Genomic DNA, 27,046 nt, shown 5'->3' on the forward strand with positions numbered 1-27,046 from the left:
CTGGTGCTTTCTCTAAAGCAGCTATGTTTCATTTACTGCTGGTGAAATATTTCAGGGGTCTCCAGTTTTCTTGGAGTGTGGAATCTCCAGAATAAATTCCCTAGCAACTCTTTCTTGACAGAGCTGAGTATTTTTTAATACTTTCTATAAGTTTATGAGATGTAACTCTGTGTTACATCTTTAAGTTATGTTACATCTATGTTACAGCTTTAAGTTATGAACATATTTTTTTTAAATTAAGTTATGAATATTAAGTAATTTAAGTTATGGACATATTTTCATTTAGTCCCATGTTAGTCAGTAGCTTCAGGAAAAGTACAAAGATTTAAGAACAAAAACCCCTAATAATATAATATGGCACTCAAAATGAAGTGAAAACTCTTTTAAGGATTTAATTTTTTATACAATAAAATATGTCCTTAGGTATATACTGGATGTGTAGGAGGGTAGAACTGAGCCCTGAGAAATAGATACAGTTTTTATCATCATCAATTAAAAACAAATGCCTGCTTTAAAAATTATAATTAACAGTGTTGAAAAAAATCTTATAATGCAGTTGATAAGTTAAAAGTATGACACCTGACTCAGGACAGTGCTAAGTACTTGTTTGACAGGTTTTCTTCTATGGGGATAGAAGGGAAAATGTGTATTTCCTCTGCAAGTCCTGTTCATTGAAGTCTAGCATATGCACAGTAAAAAGCAGAAAAGCCTGAGTTCTCCATGTTACAACATCAGGGAAGAGACATCTGTTCCACCAGCCCTAACAGGGCACAGATGACCCAAGCTGGCTTGCTCTAGCCATCAGAGAGCACATCCATGCAGCAGTTGTGCTCCTTGGTGTTTTGCAGTTTCCCCGTGTACAGGAAAGGAGCGCCACAGCAGCACTTGTAGCAGTTGTTCAGGCGTGGACGGGGCTGTAGAACCTAATTCAAAGACAACAGCAAGTGCCTGGCCTTGGGGACTGCCTGCCACTGTAAAGGATTGAGAAAAATTTCATGAGCAGGAGACTGTGACTTACCGTATTCTGGTAGTTCTTCAGCATTTCTGATTTTGGTCTGAGGTAATATGCTGGTGGCACTGCGTTCTCATCCCTGCAGTACCACTCTTCTAAAATCCTTGTCTCTAGTTTGGCCTCTACAGCAGCATCCAGGATCATTTCAAATTCTGCTGACTCAACTTCCCCTGGTATTCGGATGTTCCCATACTTCTCTCCCAATAGGCCCTATGTAGTTACAGAAAAGCAGGGATTAAATTTTTCTTTTTTATTATGCAAAAAGCATCCTTGGGATCTGAATTTCCTAAAAGTAAGTCTGGTCATGACTTTGAAATTACTAGGAAGGGAAACAGATACTGTGTGACAGGAATTCCTGTTAAGGGTACTGTACTGAGCTATATTTTACTGTGATGACTTTGAAAATTTCAAGTCGATGCATTGTCTCTCATGGTACTCACTAGTCGTAAAAATACTACTAGTATTTTTAGTACTACAAAGAAGGCATTCAAAAGAAATAATTAAAAAATACCCAATGTACTTAGCACAGAATTGACTCATGTATTATTGAGTTTCATCAGTCACAGGTTGAGATTATCCTCACATGCAAAAGCAAATTGACATTGTGGCTTATACCAGCAAGGATCAGTGTTGCAGAACCCCAAGCTGCTCTTCTGTTTTCTATTCTTGTTGTCTTTGCCCCAGTAGCTGTCCACTGAATGATCAGTGGGGCAAGGAAGAAGCAACTACTGAGTAGAAATTGATCAAACCCAATTTTAGTACTGCTGCATAAAGGTAAAGGTTTGTGGAAGTCAGTTCTTAAACTGGTGCACAGGAGACATTTTCCTTAAAAAATGAGGATTATAATACTGGTTGTCATGCTCTAAATATACTCTTTTAAAATAAATTTATTTCTGTATTTTACTGTTTGCAAATATTTTGTAAAAATATGAATGTAATGTCCTACAACTTCATAGACAATAGTATTATAAGAAATTACTGCAATCTTTTGACATTTTTTTCAAATTTGTGACCATCAGATCAATTCTGCATTAAAGACTTGGCCCACAGAAGTCAGTGAGAATTCTTACTTAATTTAAAATATGATTTTAAAAAATTCTTTCCTCATTTTAAATGTATTCAGCAAAAATCTCGTGTTAAGGAGAAGGAGTACTTAATGTGGAGAGGAACCAACAGTATCATAATCCTGATTTGAATCAGAAAGATGTCTTGGAAAAGTAATGCTAATGCAAATATAGTAGTGCCCTAAAAATGTAAGTGAGCATGTTTGTAAATAATATCTAAATATTCATTATTTTTAAAACACTTGTCATAATGAGAAGCTGTTTTAAACTCTTCCAGCAGAAGAACACCCTGAAAATCAATAACTGATGGGGATAAGTCTGCTTCACTGATTATAAAAGCAGGAAGCAGCAGGACACTTTGCTGAAGCCAGCTATGCTGGCACCCAGCACTCCAGTGGCTCACCACGGCAGATGCTGCAGGCCCAGAGCAGGCATCAGAGCAGTGCACCAACACCTCCTAATCCTTCCAGGGAAAACCAGTCAGCTCAGACCACACCTGGCATTGTGCAAACTGACCTGGCGGATTTCTGCCTGGAGCAGACTAGGGAGAAGTCATGAACCACCATGCTGGCTCTGATGGCAATCACTTGGCACCCTCCAAAAAGGAGCACTGGCAAAGAGCTGGTGGACAGGAACAAGTCAGTGTCTGCCACTGCTCAGGAGGAGCAAAGGAATGTAGGAATTGTGATAGTTCGTACAGCCCAGGATCCAGTTTCTGACAAGTCACAGCAACCAAATCCTTCAAGAAGCTTCTCCAGTAGAGAGGCTTTGGGGGAAAGTTGAGTTTGCCTGGCTGCCATTCAGATCCCACCATGGCTCCATTCAGGGCACACATCAAGGAGTCATGAGAACAGAATGAATGTGTTCAGCAACTAGAATTATATAATAATTAATTTAATGAAATAAAATGATCCAGTATTTCTATAATCTAAATTTATTTTTGATTTGTGATCATTCCAGCTAGTAGCTCCCTTCAGAGAGGGCTATGTTGCTTCAAATAATGAGATGGATGGGGAAAATTTCAAAGCTTTTACTGTTCTGATCTATTCATAGAGCCCTGTAATTTTGGAACTCTGAAGCTGCAGAGGTTAAACAAAATATAGTATTATTTTCCTTCTTCATTCAAGTGAGGTTAATAACTTATATCATGGTGAATTGGAAAGCCTCTTCACATTCAGGTTGACATAGAAATCTCATACATTTCTCTCAGAGGAGCTTTTACCTTGTTTAGAAATTATTACTTAGAATTCATTAGGCTCCACTTTTTCTAAATGTAAGTCCAGTGGATTCAATAGACAGTTCCCTCAGCAAAGATCAATAACTGGGCCCTTCATTAACAATACTAAAATGTCAACATTATTATGTCTGATTTTAATGCACTGCATTTAAACAACTAAATTTGTTTTGGAATTATTCTGTGTACTTTTCTGCTTCTCTGGTACAGGTTATGCTGTTCTCTCGTCACTGTACTATAGTTAAATAATGACTGGTTTTACTTTAAAATGAAAAGACAAGACTTTTTTATACCTCTCATCTGTCATTTCAAAAGACATTATGTAAATAATCTTGTATTAGGGATTATCCTCATGACTACTTGAGCAAAACACAATAAAAAAGAACTTTGACATGATCCAGCAAACCCAGCAAACTAAATACAGTGCTGAGCAGGTGTATCATTTAGAGCAGGGTCATCCCAGGCACTGCACTGCAGCTGTGCTCCACAGAAGTTACCTGAGGTTCTGGTATTAATACCTGACTCAGTGTGATCATTTGAAGAATATTCTGGTAGAAAATTTTATGAGGTAGAAAACTCTTAATGGAGTCACTCCTGTGTTTTCTGGTAACTTCAGACCAGCCTCAACCAGCCTCAGCCCAGTTTTACTGGCCCTTTAATGGAGGCATTGAAACAAAACCCTGTTTTGCTGGGGAGTACAGAAGTGACTAGCACTGGTTTTCTGAAGGTCTGTGGTATCACAGCCCAGCCTGGGAGCAGGAGGCCTGCTGAGTAAGTGCAGCTGTTTTCTACTAAGAAACTAATGCTTAAATGCTGGGCTACCCTACATAAACACACCAGGCTCCTGGGGAACAGCTCTTCACCCAAATGCACCTTCTCTAGATGCACTGCAAGGTTTCCATTAGCAGTGGCACTAGTAAATAAAAAAAAAGACTAAGGGCTACAAACAAATTATATGTATTTATTGGAATTTTAATCCACTATTTGTTTCTAAGGCTGCATGACAGCCTTAGGATGGGTGCATTTGCAGGCACAGGCTGGGAACACTGCACCTTCCCATGTTAGAGGCAAGGCTTGGAAGAACCTCCTTCCCTTCACTCTTTTGGTGTCATTCTGGTTAAATTCCTATCTATCTGTATAAATGTAATATATCAGGGTACCACAAAGCCACCCCAACCTTAGAGGCCTCAATGAGAAGCTCTGAACTGCAATTTTCCTTCAGGAGCTTCAGTGTCTGAACTGCATCTGTGCCAGAGGCTTGCAGCAGCCTCTGGAAATATCTGCCCCATCTCCATTTCCCTATACATTCAAGTAAATATAGATTTCTTCTTAGAAAAATGAAGAAAAATTAAGCAACAGGATTGAAAGTAAACAGAATTTCTCACAATCTTCAAGTTGTTTCATACTTAGTCTATAAACAAGAATTACCACTATTTCAGATCCTTTTGAAATATATTATAGTACTCAACAGTAAGAACCCAAAACTTCAATTTGTGATAACAACATTGCAGCATTTTGATGATTATTATAGGGAATTATTTTTAAAAGGAACAGTAATGTTTATGCTGTGTTCACTATCAATAGACAGTTTTATATGCAGGCTCGTGAACCAAAATCTCCCACCTGATGAGTCATTTTCCTCTAATAGTAAAACAACAAATTAAAACTCATGTGATTGAAGGTGGTTGAACTGTATAAAACGACCAGGCTGACAAATGTATAAAACCCTCAGCAACCGTTTGTGTCTAACAAAACTTTACAGAATTAGCACAGAGCAGCCTCAGCAACAGCCTTGTTAGATGTCACAGGATCGCAGAATGGGTTTGGTTGGGAGGGACCTCAAAGATGATCTATTGCCACGTCCCCAGCCTTGGGCAGGGACACCTTCCAACAGACAAGGCTGCTCAGAGCAGCATCCACTGTTGTTCCCATCAGGAGCGCTTTGTCGAGGCTGAAATCACAATTAAATGAAGGTTAAAAAACTACTGTCTGTACAATGGGAAGTGTTTTTCATTCTAATATTCTTGGTGTAGAAGGAGATTGAAATTATAGGTTCAGTCACAATAATGACCAAAAGGAGGACACAAAGAAGATTTAGATTTGATCTTGAGGTATGAGGGATTCACATGGCATGTCGTATGATTAGTTCAGACATCATCACTAAAATATTAATGAATTCTGATGCCATACATTATCTTAAAGCAGAACAAGCTGAAATTTTAGATATATTTAATTCCAGCTAAGATAGTTGGTGGTAATTTTAATAAAAAAACAACTGTCAAATAACAGCAAATTGTATTAATAACTGATTGGTTTAATTAATCTTTTTTTACAAAATTATATATTGACATCTGCAAATGAAGCCATTTGAGAAGTCAGATTAGTAATGTTTTATGGACTGGTTTCAGGTACTTGACAGCTTAAGAGCACCACTTTTTTTTTGCCATTTTGCCAACAGAGATCTGATCCAATGACCTTTTGCTGAGTTACTTGGAACCAGTCCTTTGTCTTGGTCTTTGTGAAGATGTGACACTGAAGTGCATACCTGTGGCCTCTCTGTGTGTTCTCAGAGCAGTCCTGGATTGCCAGCTTTTTGAAGCAAAGGCATTCAAGAAATTATCTTTGAAGGAATCAAATCAAATCTAACCACAGCTAAATTTTAAACTTAATATACTTCCCTGTGTACAGGGCTAAGCACTCCTTAAACAATCTGGTTTTGCAAGATCCATGAGAAATTACAAGTACCACTGTCCCCATGCAACACAGGAGTTAAGTGGAGGAAATTACGGCTAGGCTGGGACCCAGAGCTGGGACAGGTATGCAATGGTCAGTCATAAGCACAATAGTGGAAGCTACGTTTTCCTAATTCTCAGCTCTGTCCTTCTTACAGAAACTGCTCACTAATGAAGGAGGAAAGCCCTGACCCCTTGTGATGACATCCTGACTGACTCACATTTCAGCCTGCTCAATTAAGACAAGCTTAGACTAAGATCACTTATTCAAAGAGGAACAGCTCCACTAGGAGAATGAGTATCTCACAGTATTGAAGAGGCGCTCAATGCTTCACGCTGTGGGCTGAGATTTGGAGGGATTTAAGAGATTTAAAACACCATGGGGGGTATTAAATTCATCTGTTGTCAGGGGTTGGGAAAGGCTGGTTTTACTGATGTCCCAGAGGTGTCCTTCTACCATTCCCAGGAGAGCTGTGGATTGCAGTCTGGACCATGCTATGCCTCAGCAGGAAGCCTCACACAGAAATTTGGTGTAGCTTGTGGGCAACCACCTGGAGCAAGGCATGAAATAAGAAAGCACATCCATGGTGAAAAAGCCTAGTTTCAAAATGTCCCCTGAAGTGGAAGAAGGACAGGTCTGTGGTCACCAGGTATAAACCCCATTCAGGCCTCAGAGCGTGAATGATGGGGTCACAGTCACACATCAAAACCCTGCTATTGCAGCTCCTTTCTGTGCAAGCAATCTCATAGCACTGAACATTAGCAACTGAATATTAACTGCAACAGAAATGTGAATGTTATCTTTCCACAGTTTGCATGACTAACAAGGGCTACAAAGTCCTCTGGATCCCTCTCTCCCCTAGGTCACTTACTATTCATTGCCTTCTGTTTATGCTGGGGTTAGAGACCTAACTCCCTCAGCCTTTGCTTCTGGGCTTCCTCCCTTTTGTAGCAAAACTTCTTTTCTTTCCTCTTTAAAGCCATACATTTCAGTCAAATAGCCATTTTTTCTCAAACAAATACGTTTTTTTCTCTACTGCTTACTGGGATGTTCACACACACGTTAGCTGGTGAAATGTATGTTACTATGCAGTGGATCAGGCTTCTTTAGACAAAAGAGACACATAAAGAAAAAAAGTAAGTGAAATATTGACATTTATATTTGGCACCAGGCTTAAAAGACCTCAGATTTAATCAAAATATTTTTTCTAAAAAGCATACTCACTGTAATCAGATTACAGTACCCCTCAATTTCTTTCAGTTGCTATATTCGTATGTATGGAGACAGAATCACTTCAGCATCACTACAAGACATGCTCCATTGTTTTAAAATCTTACTTTTTACATGCATGCTGGCTACATTCCATGTCTTGTCCTTCATATTGAATTTGGAGGTGGTCAGGCAGCACGTTTGCACGTGCAAACCTGCCCAGGAAGCCATTCAAGTTAAGGAAGGCACACAGAACTGTAACATGTCAGCATGTTTACCCTCCTTGTCTGCAAAAATGTGGGATTAGCCAATATAACCAAATATACAGTAAACCACATCTAGAAAATCTGAAACAAATGGTCAGTATACCAGTTTTTAAGGGCCTTTTATTTAACATCCCATCCTCAGAAATTTAGTACAACTATAGCTCTTTCTGGTTTCTTGCAAGTTTATGATAACTATGTTATAACAGTATCCTGTAGAAATCACTTATGTGATATAAAATGTGCAGGTCCAGCCAGACATATTTTTTGGGGAAAAAAAAGAAAATTAAAATAACAGGATTAGCTGGGTCTTTGCCTGCCAGGCCTTGAAACCAAGAATTTACTACCAAAAAACGAAAAAGAATGTCCTATTTTATTTTTTTTTTTTATAACTTAAGGGAACAACAGCCAACTTATTTAAAATTCAAAGCAGAAATGCTAATGGCTAAACAATAGTGAATCATCAGATCTAAAGCCAGAAAAGTATGTTTACTTGAATTTATCTCAATGGAATGTACATGTTAATTGCTTGTTAGGGCAAACTCCAAGCTGTTGTACCAGAAACTGAAACCAAGGTGAAGAAAGCTGTAATATTATGCTTAAACAAAGCCAATTTTTAGGAAGCTGGAGTTCCAGAGTAGCTGGTGCCCACGAGATGTCCTGAAAATAACTGCCTCTACTCCTTTTTATTGTACTTCTAGCTGCAATGAGGTACAGTGCAAAGATCTCATGACAGAAACACAGGGAAAACGTCCTCCAAATAAATAAATACATTTGATGGCTCTTCTTGCCTATCAAAGGTAGAAAGTTATGTTGCACTGGTATTAAGTCTCCCAAAAATACTACCACTAGAAATTAAAAATATGAAAAAACCACAAAAATGTCATAGTCTGATTTCTGGGATGTACAGGTCAAAGTGTCTTTCAGAGCAGCATTTTTCTTCTCTGCCAAGAGCTGTAAGGCAGTGCAGCTAATCAGACAGAATATTAGAGCTGCTGCAGATCTCTTAAATCCTCTTTCCTTCTTTTACTACATCTCAGTATGGAAACTTTTAAGTTCCTGATACTTTTGCCACTGACTCAGACCGTTTATCCATAAAATGAGGCTAGTGATAGCTTGCAAAATAAGCCTTTTATTTTGAGTATTTCTATTTTGATATGCAAAGGATGTGTATTTATGTATCAGCAGTGATGGAACTGTTACTTTACACTGTTTGTCCTTTTTTAGTTTTTAAGGGAAAAATTATACCATAGGCAGTATCAAACATTTTCATTTGCTTTTTCATTTCATTTGCTTCAACCTATGGAGATAGGTTGAAGCTGTGAATAAATAGAATTAATTTTAGAACTTCAGCTGACTGGAGAAAACACGAGAAATACAATTTTTAATTGAAGTTGCTGAAGTGAATAGGAAACTGAAGGCATAATAAAGACGTTTCTGTACTGAGAATTGTTTTTCCACCTGCCCGGATATATATTTATGTTCCCTGGCTTGAGAAATATTGCAGTGTGTTATTTCACAGAACCTTGCCCTAATTTCTGTTTTCCCTTTTTCCCTGGAGGCACTGCAGGAGCACCCTGGGGGGGGGGGGGACTATATGAGTATCAGAAATTCAAGGCAGGTCTTGGTTTCAGTTTCATGAGAAACAAAAAGGATTGTTGAACTACCTTGTAAGAAAACTGACTGCATTTGGGACTGGAAGGATGAGGTGCAAGTGCTGAAGCGTTTTGCTGTGAGTACAGTTCCTGACATAAAAGGTGTAGAAAAGAAGAAAATGATGGTGAAGTTTCTTGATACTTGACCTGTCTTTCAGAAAACTAGAGTGGCAAAACTTGGCTATAAATGAGCCAATTCCCTCAACTCTGAACTTCACCCACAGTGCCGTATTTTTAAATCTCAAAGCTTTCCCTCGTGGTGGGGATGAAATAAGGATGAGTAATTTCTCAGGACATAGTGTGTAGGAGCTACCAGTCTATCATACAGAGTGAACGTGCTTCCTCAGAAGAAATTCATGACCTACTTCCTTGATACAGTCTGCTTCATCAGAACTCTCTCCTGGCTGAGAAAGTATCTATGGTCTTTCTCCACAATCTCCCTGTCTTCTGCAGGATCATGCAGCACCAAATTCCTTTTGCTGCCTTTTCCTTCTCTGCTTATTATTGCTGGGTCTTTGATCAGCCTGAGCATAGATGCAGGTGAGAAAATCAGTCAAAAAATTATAATTAGGGAAGAGGTCAGTGACTAAAGATAGCATAGAGGAAGAACTGGAGATTTTGCCTACCTCTGCCTTAAGATCTGAGGTGCTCACTCACTCTGATTCTCCTCCAAACAAATGTGTTATTCTCACTTTGCTATATTTTTGAAATTGCATGGGACATTTCTTGACAGGCATGTACATTTTCCTTTCAAATAAAGCTCAGGACCTTGCAGGTAATTCCTACCACAGTCCAGATTTCTGTCAACTCTCTGACAGGTCCTGTAACACTTGACAAGAGTGGAACTGGGTAGAAAAACAAATCAAAAGGGTTAGGTTTACTAAAAGACTGGTGCACATAGCCCAGACTGAAGTCAATAACCTTGTCTGTGGAAATCACAGAGAATGGGGAATGCACCTTTGTTGGAAACAGTAAGGAGATCAATATTGTCTTTTTGAGGAAGGCACAGTGGTGTAACCTTCCTTGCTTTGTAAAATAATCACAAACTCATCTAAGCCAGAAAGAATTGTGATTTGAAACCCTGTCTTGCATCTCACAGGCAAAGAGTGGCTAACAGGGAAATGGAAAAGCTTCTCCTCCTACTGCTGTTTAATGTGCCCTCCTGAGTACCCAGGGACACAGATGTCATGGAGTCAGAAAGGAGGAAGATGCTCTGAGCCCATCAGTGTAGTCCTTGGGAGGGCAGGGCACTGGCTTCTGGGCCCCAAACCCTGGCACTCTTCCACATTCTCACTGCCCTCTTTGGAATACTTTGTATGCAAGAAGGGGTTGTATCTTTTATTCTCTATGAAATATGGTCTTTCTTTTATTTATCAAAAAGGTGGCTTAGTTTCTGCATTCCCATTTTGGAATGGTATTTATTATTAAACAGTGAGGCAAAGAGCTTACATCGAGCTAAAAATGAAATAGTGCCTTTCTATTGGGATATCTTAATGCCTTTTCTAACACTAATTTTTACATAGTAGGTTATTTGACTTACAATTAATGGTAAGCATACAAACAGTGAATGTTAAGTACTGCCCTGCAGGTAATGGGTCAGATCATTAGCCAAAAGTTTAAAAATTCTGCAGCAGATGTCCATGGAAATGAAAAAAACCAGCAAAAGTACATAAATGCCACTCACCTGAATGAAACCACTGTCTTGCCTGTGCCATGCACTTGTGTGACTGAGAGGCAGAGGATACAGACAGCCAAAGCACGTGGCCAGATGGTGAACTGTGTTTCCAGCCATGAGCAGCACTGGTGTACTAAAGCATTTTAAAACTGTTTCAAGCATTAAAGTAATTTCTGCACTATGCAAAAGAGCTAACAAGAAAAGAACATGTAATTTACTCACAATAATTGCAGTCTCCCTGGTTTTCTAAGCAAATACTCTGTGCTTCACTTTTTCAAGGTGGAATGATATAAAAAGTTACTCTGTGAGTAACATGTGTTAGTTGATAAAATGTATGTTACTATGCAGTGGATCAGACTTCTTTAGACAAAAGAGACCCATAAAGAAAAAAAGTGAAATATTGACATCTATATTTAGCACCAGGCTTAAAAGACCTCAGATATAATTTAATATATGCTAGGTACTAGCAGCACTATTAATATCTCTCTTTGAACTTACCAGCTGCCTGCTCAATATTGTAAAGTATGCTGTTTCCTTACACAGAAATAGCATTACAAGGTTTAGAATCCCCTCCATCTCTCTCATTTCTGCAGAATAGCTGATGCTGGATTTTTGACCTACAGATTCATTTGCAGGGCAGATCATTACATTTAACTGATTACAGTACTACCCCAGAAGATGGTTTGTCAAAGTTCTTGAGGGTCATGAGAAAATAAATTGCATAAATCTCATGCAGCCTATTTCTCCCTCTACACATTACATAGAATGATGGAAATATGACTTCATGTTAATCGTATTCTGCCTAATGTGGTCATTCATATTAAATATAATACTTAACCTTTCTGGAACGCAGCACCAGAAATTGTATTTATGTCAAGAAAAGGAAGTACAGTGGCTTAGTAGAAAATATGTGCAGTCTTCTGACTGAAAATGCAAGTTATTTTTAGACTACGTAAAAACCCATGCAGTTTCTGTGTTACATGGAAAAGCTGTCTGATCAATCTTGTACCTGTTTCCAATGGGCCAAGTATAAAAAATGGTTAAGTATTTAAGATTTAGAGAATCAGAGATGATTCACGGGAAAATACATTCCCATCCCTAAAGCAGATGAAGGAATTCACTTACAATAGCTTAATCATGTAATACCACCTCAGGCTTGATTTTACTTTCTGTGTGTATGTGTTGTTCAGAGCCAAACTATGGGGAAAGGGGTAGATATGCTTTGCCTTTTAGTCTGGAGGCTGTGAAAGAAGAGCAAAGTTTGCTGGGGGGAAAGTTGCATATTTTGTCTTTAAAACTGATCACTTTGTTTTGAAGGGTTTCAAAATACACAAAGCTCTACTTTGATTATTTACAGAAGAACCTTTCCTGTTGGCCAAGTCCATCTAAAGCAGGATTAATACTGCAGACATGTACTTTACTCCAGATCAATGCCAAGAAGTCCTATGGAGCCATTCCTGCTATGACCCCAAATCCACTTATATTAGAGGGAGTTCTTGCTTGGATGGTTTTAAAATCAGATACAGAGTGAGAGGAAAAGTAATAATTTGGTATTTCTTTCTTGGAATTTACTTTACTGGAAGAAGTGGACTGTTCTGCCATGTCTAGCTCCACGTATTTATCCTCATTCACTTAAAAACAAACACATAAAAATAAATAGATCTGTGTCCTGGGGGAAAATTAAATACTGAAATGCCCAAGCACAGAAAACTTGTGCTGAATTACCCAAGAGCACTGGGTCCTTAGCAAACCCCCTGAACAGTATGTTTTACTATAGATACATTTGACTGACTTTTGCCTCCCTAACTTGAAGTGTGTGGAGAATTTCCCAGGAAAGCAAAAGCAAAATAAAACTTAGGCATTCCAGACCTTGTGTGTACTTAGTTTTTACATTAGGAATAAACCTTAAAGTAACAACAGAACTGAAACTGGAGTTGATGAGATCCAGCAGAGCAGTAATAATATAATTTGGAATTTTCTCTGATCTGGAATGCACTCAAAATTAATTATCAACCATTTGTACTAAGAAGAGAGACAGCAGCAATATATTTCATGGAACAATTAAAGAATGCATTATACTGAAGAACGCAAAGACACAAACACTTGAAACATGCCACTCCATAATTTACCGTACTTCCTCTTCAATTTCAGTGTGATTTAAGGACATGCCAAATATTTTAAATTGCTAATATTCTTTTAAAATCCTACTGAAATTCCAAATTTATAATGCTAGATTCTTTAGGTCTGTGGAAGTTGAAAGAGTGTTGTGCTTCCCTAGGAGCTGTTCAGGAAGGGATTCCTGTGTTGCTCCTGAATTCAGGCCTGTCAGTCGCTTCCTCCTGCCCTTGCCCTGGACTGAAAGTGCAGAAAAGAGCTTTTACACATCCCCAATAGGTCTGTGGAAAGAGGAGCTGCAGAAACTCTCTGTGGGTACCTCAGCAGACCAGTGAAATCACAAAGCTTGATGCAAGAGCTCAGGTTGCATTGGTTTAGATGTGGCATCTCTTGAGGACGTGGTGAGACCCAATTCAAAATATTTGGTGATTCTTTATCTCGGAGTGGTCACCTGTTCTCTATCAGTAAACAAGGAAGAGAACTGGTTACGGATGCCATGAACAGATTCAGATTAAGAACAAGCTGCTGGCAATTTGAGAGGGCTAATGTAAATTTCAGGTGCTGTTCAGAGTACATTGAGAATGTTTTTAATATTCTTTGGCCCAGATGTTTTAAATGATAGGTGGAGATAACCTTTAAAGTTTGCACAATCCCAAGCATTAATTGAGCAAACCTTTACAGGTAACAGACTGACCTTTAATTTTCATTTATCTTTTTCATTTTACAGTCTTTCAGGACATAGTCATGCAAGGACAGCAGTTCAGGCAGATGGAAAAGCACCTATGTTTATAATTTTCAGGATGTATGTAAATGTAAAGGTTCCAGTGATGCGCTAAATCAGTTTTTTCTTTGGTATTGTTGTGCAATATAGAGTTTAAGCAGTTCACAATTTAATAAATATACTGCATTTCAGTCTTCCCATGTAGATTCCAAAGATAAGAAATCTGCATAAAATTTGTACAAAAAGTATTTTCCACTCATAAATGAGTCTTCATAAATTATTCTGTAGATCAAAAATAGCACAATATGTATTTACCTACAGTAAAAGCTATGAGTATTTAAATAATTTAAATGATAATATAATAGGCACTGATTTTATACGCAGAAAAAACCCTACACAAAAACCACAACCTAACAAATAACCCCAGCTTAACCAAAATCCAAACAACTTCCCTCTCCCTTACCTGAATCAAGTATTAGTAGAGGTTAGGCAGCAGTTAAGGGAAGAACTGTACATTCCCAAAATCAGTGTTCACAGGAAATTGGTTTTGTATTTTTATCAGAACAGTCTCCTCCTTGTGCTTATGTGTTAATTTTGATTGTATTGTTTCATATTTGGAGAAAAGCTTGGGACTTCCAACTCATTCACTACACTAATTTAAGGAGTGAATTTCATTTTCTCTCCATTCGATATTACAATGCAGGCAAAAATTGCCATAAAAAAACCACTTTCTAAAATCAGTATATATCAAGTAGCTAATTCTGAATAGTTCCATTTAATCCCAGATCTGTGTCTCAATTCAAAAAGTGGAAAAAGTGGTAATTGATAACTAAAAAAAACAAAACCAAAAAAACACAACAAACCAAGCCAACCAAAAAAAAAAAAAAAACCAAAAAACCCCACCAGCTGAGAAGTGGCACATTTTATAGAACTTTCTCAAGAAATGGCAGGTTGCCCAAAGCCTGCAGTGCCAAAGTCAATTTTTCATTATGTTACTATAAATTAAAAATAATTACGCCTGCTGCAATAGAATCATCTCCAATTTTTGTTGTAAATGAAATAAGCCTCATCTCACTATGGTACAACAGAGAGAAAAAGAAATGTGCATAAACAGATTTCTGTGGTTTTGCCAGTCTAGTCACTGGGAGTGCTACTACTTTGGCCCATACTTGGAAAACCTGAAATAAACACTGAAGTCATTGGCTTACTGCAACCTCTTTGCTAACTGTTTCATTCTGTTTAAAAATTCTGATTCAGCTTGATTTCTTTAGCAACAATATCAGGCAGGCAGTTTTTAAGAGCTTCAAGACTCTGAGCTGCTAAAATATGCAGCAATAGTATGTGACAAGGTTTTCTTCACTATCAGAGATTTTACAAATCATGTCTAAGGACACTGGGTGTTGCTACATGAACCTCCATGCCCTTCTGTTCCAACTCTAGTTTTTTCATCAAAGGGAAGATAGAAAGTGGAAAAATAAACCCAGAAAACTAAATATAGTCACACAAGATGAAAGCTACCCAAACTCTCTAGAGATCTGGGCCAGTGTGTGCTTGTGAAAAATAGTGTCATGACAGCATCAAACCCAGCCCAGACTCTGTACTCCAGATGCTGGGTTCTTATGGTGAAGCCTTTGTTCTCTGGGGCTATAAAGCTAAACAAGAAAGTGAGGCAATCAGGTGAATGAATAAGAGCCAGAGAGATGGTTGTAAGGGTGTGATAGAGGTACATAATGACACGTGCTACAGATTGTTCCTTGTCTGATCTTTGGCATGGAGAGAAGTGATCTCCAGCCTTCACAGCAGGCATGTGTCCTGCTGTGACACAATTTGTATCCTTTCCATCCCACTGGATACAGTTCACAAAATCTTTAACATTCTTCACTTAAAAAAATAATCAGGGACTTGCAGTTTCTTCTCTGCCTTACTATTACAAGACTAAGATTTAGTAAAGTATTTTCTTGGCAAATATAGTATAGAAAGTAAAATTTGGGATAGTGAAAGCATGGTGTTAAGACTGTTTTGCGTTGAAGTCTAGCAAGTGACCATGGAGAGAATAATCAGTTGCACATCAGTATATCAGAGGGGACCTTATCACTCTCTACAACTTCCTGAAAGGTGGTTGTAGTCAGGTGGGGATTGGTCTCTTTCTCCAGGCAACAACTGACAGAACCAGAGGACACAGTCATGTTCTGTGTCCTTGGCTGCACCAAGGGAAATATAGGTTGGATATTAGGAAAATTATTTTTACAGAAAGAGTGATCAAGTACAGGAATGGTCTGCCCAGGGAGGTGGTGGAGCCACCATCCCTGGATGTGTTTGAACAGAGACTGGATGTGGCACTCAGTGCCATGGTTTAGTTGAGGTGTTCGGGCATGGATTGGATTCAATGACCTTGAATGTCCCTTCCAGCCTAGTGATTCTGTGATATCACACACTCAGAGCCTCCTCAGGTTGTCACTGACCTCCAGTCTTTTCAGTCTCTAATACCTGCCATACTAAATTGTCCTGGGTTTGTGACATGAAACAGCAAATGCTGATCAGAGCAGATAGTTCTTTGCTGCTGCTGCTTGTTTGTAAGTCTTTCTAGGCCAGCTGATAATGCATGTGTGAGAAGTACCAAGAATTAATTAACTGTGAACTCCTTAAACAAGTTGTCAATAATTCTGTTGTGATAGAAGTACAGTCATACCCATCTTGCTATGAGGACTGATCATTAAAGATCCTTCTTTCCTCTCCACTAACACTGAGTAATCACTGTTAATCTACAGAGCTGCATAGGGAAATATTTGCACAGCAAATGCAGAGCAATGAGCATAAAGTATTTTAGAAAAAAGAAAATCATGCATTTGTTACTGAATCATGCATGTTAGGACAGATAACATTATATTTTTCTTGTAAGGTAAAACATTATTTTTATACCCACAACAAAACATGGACCTGCAGAATTTTTCAAGCAATCTTCAAGCAGCTTCATGCGAGTCTTCTGCAGCTCAGGACTGTCCCATTCATCTGCTTCAACTCCCCAGTATAAGTCTATGACCTGGAAAACAGAATGCAACAGAGTTGCTTATCATATGCTCTTTCTACCAATCAAATTGAAAATGAGCTTTGCCAACATCCTGTGCACTAAGCTTTGCTCTTCAGTGTGGTAAAATGCAATGAGTTCTACATCCAGTCCTTACACAGACTGGCAAGGTTTCCTCATACAAATGAGAATTCCAGCCTCTTACTTTCCCTCCCAGATAGTCCCTCCTGAGACAGTCTCTCATTTCACAGTCATGTGGAGATTAGCATGACAAGATCTTGATTTGATGCAGCCTTTTATTTGGTACTAGATTGCATATAATGGGTAGATAAGAATAATGAGAAAGAATTGAAAAAAAATCCTGGCTCCATGAAAATTAATGGGAATCTCACTGTGAATCACAGTCAAGATCATGACTTGACACACAGTGCCATTTGTATCCACAGGATACAAACTCATCCTGTGCACATGGCTCAAAAGAAAGAATAACAATGGTTTCACATTATCATACTTCCTTAGTTAGCTGATCCTCGCACTTTGGAAGCAGAGATTGTAGAGATATGCAGTGGCAGAGAGCTTGCTGTCCAGCTTTTCATATTTAGCTACAGACTCAGATTTATGACCCTAATTAGTTACAAACAGGCTCCTGGAAGAAACGATTCATATTATACTTATTTGAACAAATTAAGTGATGACCTGTGATTTCATTTTAACTAAAAGGCTAAATTCTTACATTGGGAAATCAAATTTAAAAAGATAGTGATCATATGTATGAATTACTTTTGCAACAAAACTCATGGTACAGGCCACTAATCTCTCATTTACTACTGATTCTTAACATCTTGTATGCAATTTTAACAAAAAAAGTCTAAATAGATAATTAAAAAAAAAGAATCAAAATTGTGTTAATACATGGTTAGCTGTTGTCCAAACAGATTATAAAATTAGTCTGAAGATTTAATATGAGAACTAATAATGAGTTGATGTAAAACTAAATTTCAGCAGTTTTTCAGCTGGTTAATCTTGGGAATTTTCTCCTACCAATACCAAAGTGTAAGACCAAATCCTAGAGCTATTTATGCTGTTGTGTAATTGCAGTATCAATAGTTTGATTGATTATTTCTGCCTTAAAAGTTTGTGACTCATATCAGTGTTGGCTGCAGCAGGCACATGGTTACCAAACATGACAGGTAGTGTCCTGTGTGACTCATGAGGAGTGAAAAAACCCAGGTATGGAATGCATTGACTGTAAATGAAGGTATTGAGTGCATTTTCTTGGCAGTCTAAGTGTAGCTTACACTGCCAAGAAAATACACTCAATATCTTTACTTTTTACAGAAACACTGTTGAAAAATTTTGCAGGAACATGCATTTTCTGCTCTACAAAACTGCATTTCAAATAACCTTCCTATTTCCCTCACTTGCACAGATTTCTTTTCTGTCCTTTCTTTTTAGTCTCATTAGGAAAAAGAAGTGTTCCCTTCTTCCTCTCTACTTTCTGTTATTTATTAATGCAACTTTATTATCGAACTTCACATTGTATTAATCTGTGATTACTTGCGTTATGTATGATAAAACTTAAATATTCTCATTATAAAATCCTTCAGATACCAATCTTAGCATACAGTAAAAAATGTTTTAATTACTTGTTGAATGAATTTATTGTGCTGCTGTAGTTCTTCTGAAATGTGAAAGCAATTTTTATTTTAATTAACTGTTCAGAAATCACATTAATTCTGAAAATGTGAAGAAGAAGCTCCCTGGAGTACCAGACAATTGCAGGGGCTCAGCGGCTGTTTGCTATTTTATGGGGTATCAGTTTTGGTGCATAGTATCTTAACATGATACAATTTGATCCTGCAAGAGTAAATATTTTACCAAACAAACCCCTGAAGACACCAAAAATTTCTAAGTAAGGTCTCATCAGTTGATCATTATGCTAACTAAAATGAATAGGATTTACAAAATTAAAGAAATGGAACAAGGGGACAATTATATCTGATTCTGAAGCATGTTTATACTTTTATTTGGAGAACTGTGTGCCAAACACTCAATCAAACTCTCAGCAAGGCTGCCAAGGTCATATGACAACTAGAGCCCTCTGCAAGAGTTCCTTACCCACCGTGGACTGACACTGCTCTGGTTCAGTCCCACACGAGTCACCTAACAAGAGACTCTTCATTCATAATTCAGTGTTTCCTTTTGCTTACTTTAGCTTTTGTCCTACCAATCCCACAGTTTCACAGATTTTGCTTAGGAGATAAAATTATTTCATTTTTATCACTTCCAAGAGCTTAAAAAAGAACTACAATTTCTATTCATGTAGAGTTCTACTTTCCTTCTACCATATATATGCTGTTGAAAATTATTCGAAACAGTTCATTGTTTTGAAGAAGAAAAGAGTATGTTGCTAATTAACTATGTTTGGTTAGCCTCCCAGAATTTTCAATTACAACTACTTTCTTTAACCTCTCCATCCTCTCCTGTAAAAGTACTGTGTTTCAGGTCAAAACTAACACGAGCTCTGGAAGGATTTTTCTCAGCTTATTTGCTTTCTTAGCCAATAAGTCGTATTTTTCTGAAATATTTTCTGTTACAATGAAAAAAAAAAGGCCATCAAGCTAACAAATTCATAGTGTGATTGAGGATAGCCAGTTCTGCTTCCACTCATGTGGTGATTATGTCCAGTAAGAGCTCCCACCAGATTGATGGCACCTCACAGATCCCAAGCTTTGCAACAACTGAAACAGCTTGGAGTGCAGCCAGGTGACTCAGTGAAACTTCCAGTAATGCATGTACTCAAATGCTTTTCATTTGGGTCATGATTTATTAGGTAGAGAGTGCATTTGTGGTAGTCACATGTGAGGTAGTTCTTGCTTGGTCTGTAGAAGATTACATACCAGGATGAAAAGTTATGTGCTCTGCTCTGTACAGAGAAATATAAATTTACCCCTGTATCTGAAAATTACCTAATATTTTAACACTGCATGTAAAACTGTAGTCTTGACTTTGCATGCTAAGCTAAGAAATTTAGTGTATCGGAATAAGAAAAAATAAAGGTCTTACTAAAGTCTACCTCAGAGGCTCTTTCAAAAGGCTTTGCTACTTTTCCTTGGTTATTTTTGTACATCTTCCTACTTTGCTTCCCCAGAAATGTGATAGCTTTCTAGCAGTTTTCCAAACTGTGTCAGTAGAGCTGTCATTCAGACCTCATATCACATAAAGATGATGGTGTTGAAACTATATAATAAAATAATTTGCTTCCATGAATATCAAATAGAGTATGAATATCAGCTAGAGTAAAGTTAATTGTTTGTCCCCTAGAGACTACATTACAATCTGTTTGAAGAAAGACATGTGTCCCCTCACAAAGAATTCAGTAGATTATGATTTACTTGGAAGAGACATTTGCTTCACCAAGAAGTCTCCTCAAAGACAACAGAAATAAGGGGTTGATATTTCTGATGAATGCCACATGGTAGTAATACAAGAAAAATATTATTTAAATATCTTTTGCTATTCTTTTCATGTACCACTGCAGCTGGGACTTCCCAATCAGCTGATGAGCTAGGACCTTCATATGAAATTATTTTATAGCCATAATCAAAAATCACTGGAATTTACCATCATGCAGATTCAGCAACTCCACTGTGACTCAGGGAATTAAAACCAAATATACTAATTTAAGAACTTGTTATTTTGATTAAAAACCAGCTGCATGTGCATCAAGAATAATACACTGGGAGGAACAGGATGTTGCATAAAAGGCATTAGCTGTTCCCAAGCTACACTCTGGAGAGATGAATTTTTGGGGTCACTAAGTATGCAAGGAAAATTTGTGGATGCAGAGCCAGAATTTTTGGAAGACTGAACAACATTTTTGCAACATCACAAGCTGTATTTGTTTATACTAGCACAGAAATGGTTCCAGGCCTGCAGACATATGAAGGACTGTGAATTAGGACATACCAGATTTAAAGTACCAGTGACTTTAACAGTGATGCCAAACACACCTGTTTTAAATCAAATACAACTCTTATTACCAACTGGCTCCTGCCAAAGATGTGTATGAGCCTATGTCTTTCATAGAAAGAGAGGAAAACACAAACCTATTGAAGCAATGGGAATGCTACAGTTGACATTAAAGAAAGCAAGTTCCATAGTATATAATCACAATAAAAAGACACCCTGTTAAATTCATTTTGGTAATCAGTTTTGGCATTCACCTGGTTAAATTATTTTCCACATTACAGTGGAATCTAAATATGGTTTCTAGAAACACAACACAGTAATTCAGATGTAATATTATTTCTTCTTATGTACTCTGAATACCTAAAAGAGAGGTGATGCTTTTTCGTCTGTTCAGAATTTACCTCAAATCTGCTGTAAAATAAGTACATCAAAGTTCTGAGAGAGCTAGGCCTGTTTAGCCTGGAGAAGATACAAATGAGAGGGGATTTTATCCAAGCACACAAATAACCTGAAGGTGGGTGTCAAGAGGAAGTAGCCAGGCTCCTCTTGATAGAGCCAAGCAACAGGACAAGAGGCAATGGGCAGAAACTGGTGACAGCAAGTTCCACCTAAACATGAGGAAGAACTTCTTCACTGTGAGGGTGACAGTGCACTGCAACACACTGGCCAGAGAGGGTGTGGAGTCCTCTTCTCCGGGGGTACTCAAAGCCTATTTGGATGGAATCTGATGCAACTTGCTCCAGGTAAACCTGTTTTAGCAGGGGGAATGGACTACATGACCTCCAGTGGTCCCTTCCAACCCCAACAATTTTGCATGTGATTATGTGAACTAAAGTTTTTGTAATTTTCTATTTTACCAATTATATTTAAAAATGTTATCTGTTCTAAATAGAGTTAATTTCAAGACAAATTAAAAGAAGATTCAACACAACAAAACCTACCTGAAATTCCAGGCCATAGTTTTCTCTGCAGAATTCTCTCAGCTTAGGATACACATGCTCTCTTAAGGCTCTCCTTTCTGCTATTGTATCTGTGTTATGGAAAAATATGCTATTAACAATATTTATACAAACTCTTCTTTTAGTCAGGGATACAGATTTTTCACTTAAAAATGAATCCTTGACACACACAGAGCGCTAATGAAAATCAAGTTCTGGGATCTAGTCCCCAAACTGTATGTTGTACAACACAGGGAAGTATTAGCATGTGTAAATATGTGTAAAATCACATAAGTGTGTTTGTATGTGTCAAAATTATGCTTCATACACATTCTAATGTGGCAGCATATTATAATTCAGTGGAGCTGAATTCATTTTGTAATTCAGCAGTCAGAATTTCTTTATTGTTTTGACTTCCATTTAGTTTCCAGAAAGCTGAATTTTACAAATAAGAAACACCATGGAAAAAAGAGATATAGCAAAGATGAAAGAGATCACAAGACTTAGAAACAAATCAATAACATGAACTAACAACATTGTCACAAATGTATCACTTTCTTCATCATCCTTAATCTAATAGTATCCTGAAAGCATAATTCATCAGTATTAGCATTATTTTTCTTTTGCCCAGGTAATTCCTCCTGTAATACCAAATACCCAGTTCTGATATCATGTAATTCTTACCATGCAAAATGACATGTTTTGATAATTAAGTACCATATGGCAATGACACCAAAATTATTATTAAGTTCAGTATGTCCAAGTAAATCTCAACACATTTATATAAATATACCACTTGCACATACAGTCAAATGTGAAGTAAATTCAGTTAGTAGTGAAATTTTGTACAGATAATAAATTTAATTATCTTTCACAAGACTATGATATGTGATGGATTTTGCTACATTGTAACTGAGTTGAGAACACACAGAGATAGCACTGTTGCTAAGCTATTTCCAAAAATAGAACTGTTGTAAACCCCTAACTCTGAGTGCCATGTGATGAAAAATGAAGTGTTAACTTATAAATGATGGGGAACATCTACTGCAGGTGATGCATTATTTGTGTAACTGCCCTGAAACAAAACAATGGATTACAACTGATTTGATGCTTGCCATATTGTTGCAAAGAAGAGACATATATGCAAATCTAACAATGCTTTAGAGCCACAATCAGAGCCACAGTTGACATACCTGAGTCAGATGTGTGTTCATAGAATCATGGTCACAGACTTATACTGTGACTTATACTTATCTAAAAAATCTAGGAAAGTGTGAAATCTGTAATTTAATTTATTATACCAAATGAATATCCTTCTTGCTGTTTAAGTGTATCTCAGAATTATTACACGAATGTGTGGTATAATTACCACTTATTTTCATGAAAGAAAGCAATCCAGAAACATCCAGGGAATTATTTCTCCTGAAATCTTCACCAAGGTAAAAAAGTCTGTAACAAAAGGTTCAAAAGTACAGTCAGGTTTAATTCAATTTTTCTGAATTACCACAGTTCTTCCTTCACAAACTTTTCGTGTGGAAAAAAGTCAGAGACGCTTTCAGAAGACATCCCCTCTAAGTGGAATAATGTAATACAATGCATTTATGCTTTAATGTTTTAAAATATACTATGCTTATGTGTTCTAACAGTGGTCCAAGCAGCATTGAAGTCCTTGCTACATCACAAGCTCTCCATTTGACTGTCCACATGCCATGCAAAGTGAGATTCTAAATCTAAAGTGTAGATCTCTTTTATATCCAATCTAAACACTGTTAATGAGAGACCCTGCTCTGGGCTACATTTGGATGAGTGCAGCCTCAGTTTCTCTGGGGCAGTCATTCCTCTCCCTGACACCCCCTGGCTTCACCAGCAGCGCTGTGCCCAGCCCTGGGCACCCCAAATCAGGAGGATGGGGAGGAAACTGGAGAGGCTTCTGAGACAGAGGCCAGAAGCACACGGCCTACACAGAGAGACAGAGGGATCCGGGCATGATTAGTCCAGCAGAGAGTGTAAGAGGGAGCCGGTGCAGCCTACAATTACATCCAAGGCATTTACAAAGATGATGGAGCCAAGGTGCTCATGCCAGAGAGTACAACAAAGACAAGGATAACACATTACATCTTGGAAGTTCAGGCTGGGCACCAGGAGAAGCTCCTCTGTCCTTGGAGCTCTTCAAGACTGAACTAGGCAAGTTCATGGCTGACCAAGTTTCTGCTGACAGCACTCAGGAGGGAGGTTAGCCCATGACCTGACCTGAGTTCCCCTGCAGTAACCTGCAGCAATCCTCAGGAGAACGTGCAGGTTTGGCTTGGTTATCCAGGCTGCTTGGACACTGCCTGGAAAGACTTTGGCTCCTGTCTGGGCTGGTGGGAGCAAGGCTGTAGAGGAATGCAGCTGGTCCCAAGGACCCAATGTTGATGCCATATATTTTTCAGGGCATTTTACTTTACATTGAGCTCAACCCTCACAAACATTTGGAATGCATTTGGTAAGAACCTAGAGTTATCTTCCTGTTTTTTATCAAAAAAGAATCCATGCCCACCAAGACACCCCTGTGATGTGAGTCAAAGCATATTACATAGTGATGATCAAGAGATTCACTTGCAGATCTGGCTGAAAACAGACAAATATTTAGGAATAGAGTAAAAAAAACCAGCACTCTCAGCTTAGAGCTGCCTGTGTCAGTACATAAAGGGGATGGATGAGTTGCTCCCTCCTTAGGATCCACAGTCATTAATTTTCTCTCATACTTTAGTGTCTAAGTCATCCTTTCCTTGCAGAATGTAGTACACAGCTAACAAGGCTAATTAGTCAGAGGGTCACACAATGCCAATACAGCAATATTATTTTGGCTCCAAAGCAATGGTGTTGCTGTACCTTGTGATAAAAGCTAAATGTGTAGTTTGCCTTATTTGAAATACTTCATTTTTTAACCTTCACAGTAACTGAGACCCTTAAATCAGTCAGTGATAGAATTTGTATTCTATTTTTTTTTTGCCTTAACACATGTTAATTTTGGCAAGCAAGTTTATGAAAACACAGAGCATCATATCTTCATGATCAAGTAGAATAAACTCTGTTGAAAACGGAGTTATTACTCAATGACTGAGATAAACCAAAATGATTCTTGCATTTGTAAATGGAAATCAATCATGACTACAGCTTGGTTATTAAGGAAGCAACAATCCACCGTTATTGTTTGCAGTTACTTAAATGTGACAGCAGACAGAATGGTCTTAGGGATATAAAATAGGTGAAGTTGCAGAAACAACAACAAAAAGGAAGTTTTTCTGGAAAAAAGCAGAATTGTAAATGATAAATAGAAATATTTTGCCTGAAGTTTACAACAGGTAAAACCATGTTCTCCTACTTTTTGTTTATGCCCATAGGATTTATACTGCAGAACCCTGCTGGCTCTAGTTTTAGAACGTGGTGCTGCTCCCTGCAGCTTAACGTGCAGAGTCTCGTTCAGAAAATGAAACAACACACTGCAGGAGTAGTGCTACTTGTAATATCTTAGAAATGAAATAGATAAAACATTACTTCAACTAGAACTGTGGTCTGGATAAGACACTTGGCATATCCATTCTGTATTTTTATTGCTACTTTCATATCTAATGGAGTGTGCTTATCTAATTGGAATTTGAGTCTGGTGCTTATATTAATTAATTTTAAGAATTCCTGCATTTGAAATCAGCTTTGAAACTTTAAGGAAACAGAATTGTATATAGTTAAGATGAACTCTGGTAATTAGTATGGATGGCAGATAAGCTGCTTTAATTAAATATAATCTAAACTTGATTTAAAGTGATGGCAAATCTGTGAAGCTGGCAGCTCCTAACAACGTCACACAGGCAAATTCCACCTTCCAGGCTGCTGCCGCAGATGAACAGATTAACTAAATTACATTCTTCTAGCACTGAAAATGAGACAGTAGTTCTGAGATGAGCTTACTACAACTCTTAATGTTAATTCTGATACTCAGAAATACAAATAATTGTTCACAAACTCTGGGAATGAAACTACATCTGAAAAAAACATAAGAGAAAACTTTAAAATCCCCCCCAACCCTAAACTTGTTTCCAGTATTTAAACAAACCCAAACCCACAAGCCAGGGACTCACTGAGTGCACATCTTCCATACAAGAGCCATCTCTTGCAGATGGCTCCCTCCTAAGCCATTCCATACCCACACTGTCCTGCACACCCCTACATTTGGAACTGACAGAGAATGTCAGCCCACCGTCCTGCTCCCAGGGGTAATCCTGAGAACTGAACTGAATTAGTCACATCTCCATCTACATCTATCCTGTCCAATAAACAGAACTGTTTGTGTGCAGTGTGATTTCTGAAGGCTTGTGGCTCAGTCAAATCACTGCCAGTTTCCATTAGAGTGTGCCAAGGTGCTGCTTCTCAGCGTGAACTATTCCCATGCCAAAGTCTGACCTTCAAACACAAGCTGTTCTGCTATTAAAGTCACTTATTTTATTTCAATAGAGCAAATACATTTTTCATTTTTGTATTAGTAAACAGATGATGCGTATTTACAAACAGTTGCCAAACATTCATCTCTGGTATAAGATAAGTCGCGGAAAACAGCCCTGTTGAAGAAATTTCAAAATGTATATATGAGTGAAGAGAAAGAGTTAACATGGGCCTGATGCAAATTGCCTATTTTCAAGCACCAGCTATTCTATCCTAAAACCAAATAGTTTATCTTCTTGCTGGTGCTGTACTGGTCTGAGTTCAGCCACAGTGATGTGGATGGCTGTTTTCATGTATGTGGGTTGCAGTCACACATGGATTCTATGCAGTCAAGGCTTGATGCAGCAGAACAAGGAGATTGCTCAGCCCCATTCTCCTATCGTGTGTTGTGAAGGAGGTGCCAATGTGGGTTCTGCTCACCATGCTCAAAGGAGCAGCACATTCAAGTTGAACATTCAACCTGCTCATGGAAAAGTAACCTGTGAGTACTCATGCATGGTGAAAATCCTAAGCAGGGAGGGTGTTTGCCCTGCCACTCTGACTGACAGAGGAACATTGCAACACCCAGCTTGAGAGAGCCAGCAGGAAAACTGCTGACTGACATAACAAGTTGAGGCAGGCAGCTGAACCTGGAAGAACCCAGGCAGAAAAAAAAAGAAAAAAAAAAAAAAAAGAGAAAAAAAGAAAAAAGCTGCTCTTGCAGCTGTTCAAGGCACCACAGAAATGAATGTCATATGGGGTCACAGAGCTGTCTACAGGTGCCATCTCCAGGCAGTCACCCAAGAAAGAGCAGCTCCTCCCAGCACAGGCAGAAGAAACAATTTCTGTATCACCTCCTCCATTCTTGGTGATCTTGCGCTTTGCTGTGGGTCAGGACACGGCATGAGGTGAAAACTTGGAGGTTTTCACCTCATGCCTTTCAGCCCACTGCTCTGCTGCCAAAGTCTC

General features: G+C 38.2%; 1 protein-coding gene across 1 annotated transcript in view; it reads right to left on the reverse strand.

Moving 5' to 3' along the window:
• NWD2 (NACHT and WD repeat domain containing 2) overlaps positions 1 to 27,046 on the reverse strand; it is a 51,367-nt gene that overhangs the window by 8,780 nt on the left and 15,541 nt on the right. Inside the window, exons 2-4 of the mRNA XM_058023758.1 lie at positions 21,620 to 21,708; positions 16,605 to 16,721; positions 1,019 to 1,222 (exon numbers count right to left, since the gene is read on the reverse strand). Coding sequence (XP_057879741.1) covers positions 1,019 to 1,222; positions 16,605 to 16,721; positions 21,620 to 21,708 — 410 coding nt within the window. The remainder of the gene's footprint in view (positions 1 to 1,018; positions 1,223 to 16,604; positions 16,722 to 21,619; positions 21,709 to 27,046) is intronic.

The sequence above is a fragment of the Melospiza georgiana genome, chromosome 5 (genome assembly GCF_028018845.1).
Source record: "Melospiza georgiana isolate bMelGeo1 chromosome 5, bMelGeo1.pri, whole genome shotgun sequence".
Classification (NCBI taxonomy): Eukaryota; Metazoa; Chordata; class Aves; order Passeriformes; family Passerellidae; genus Melospiza; species Melospiza georgiana.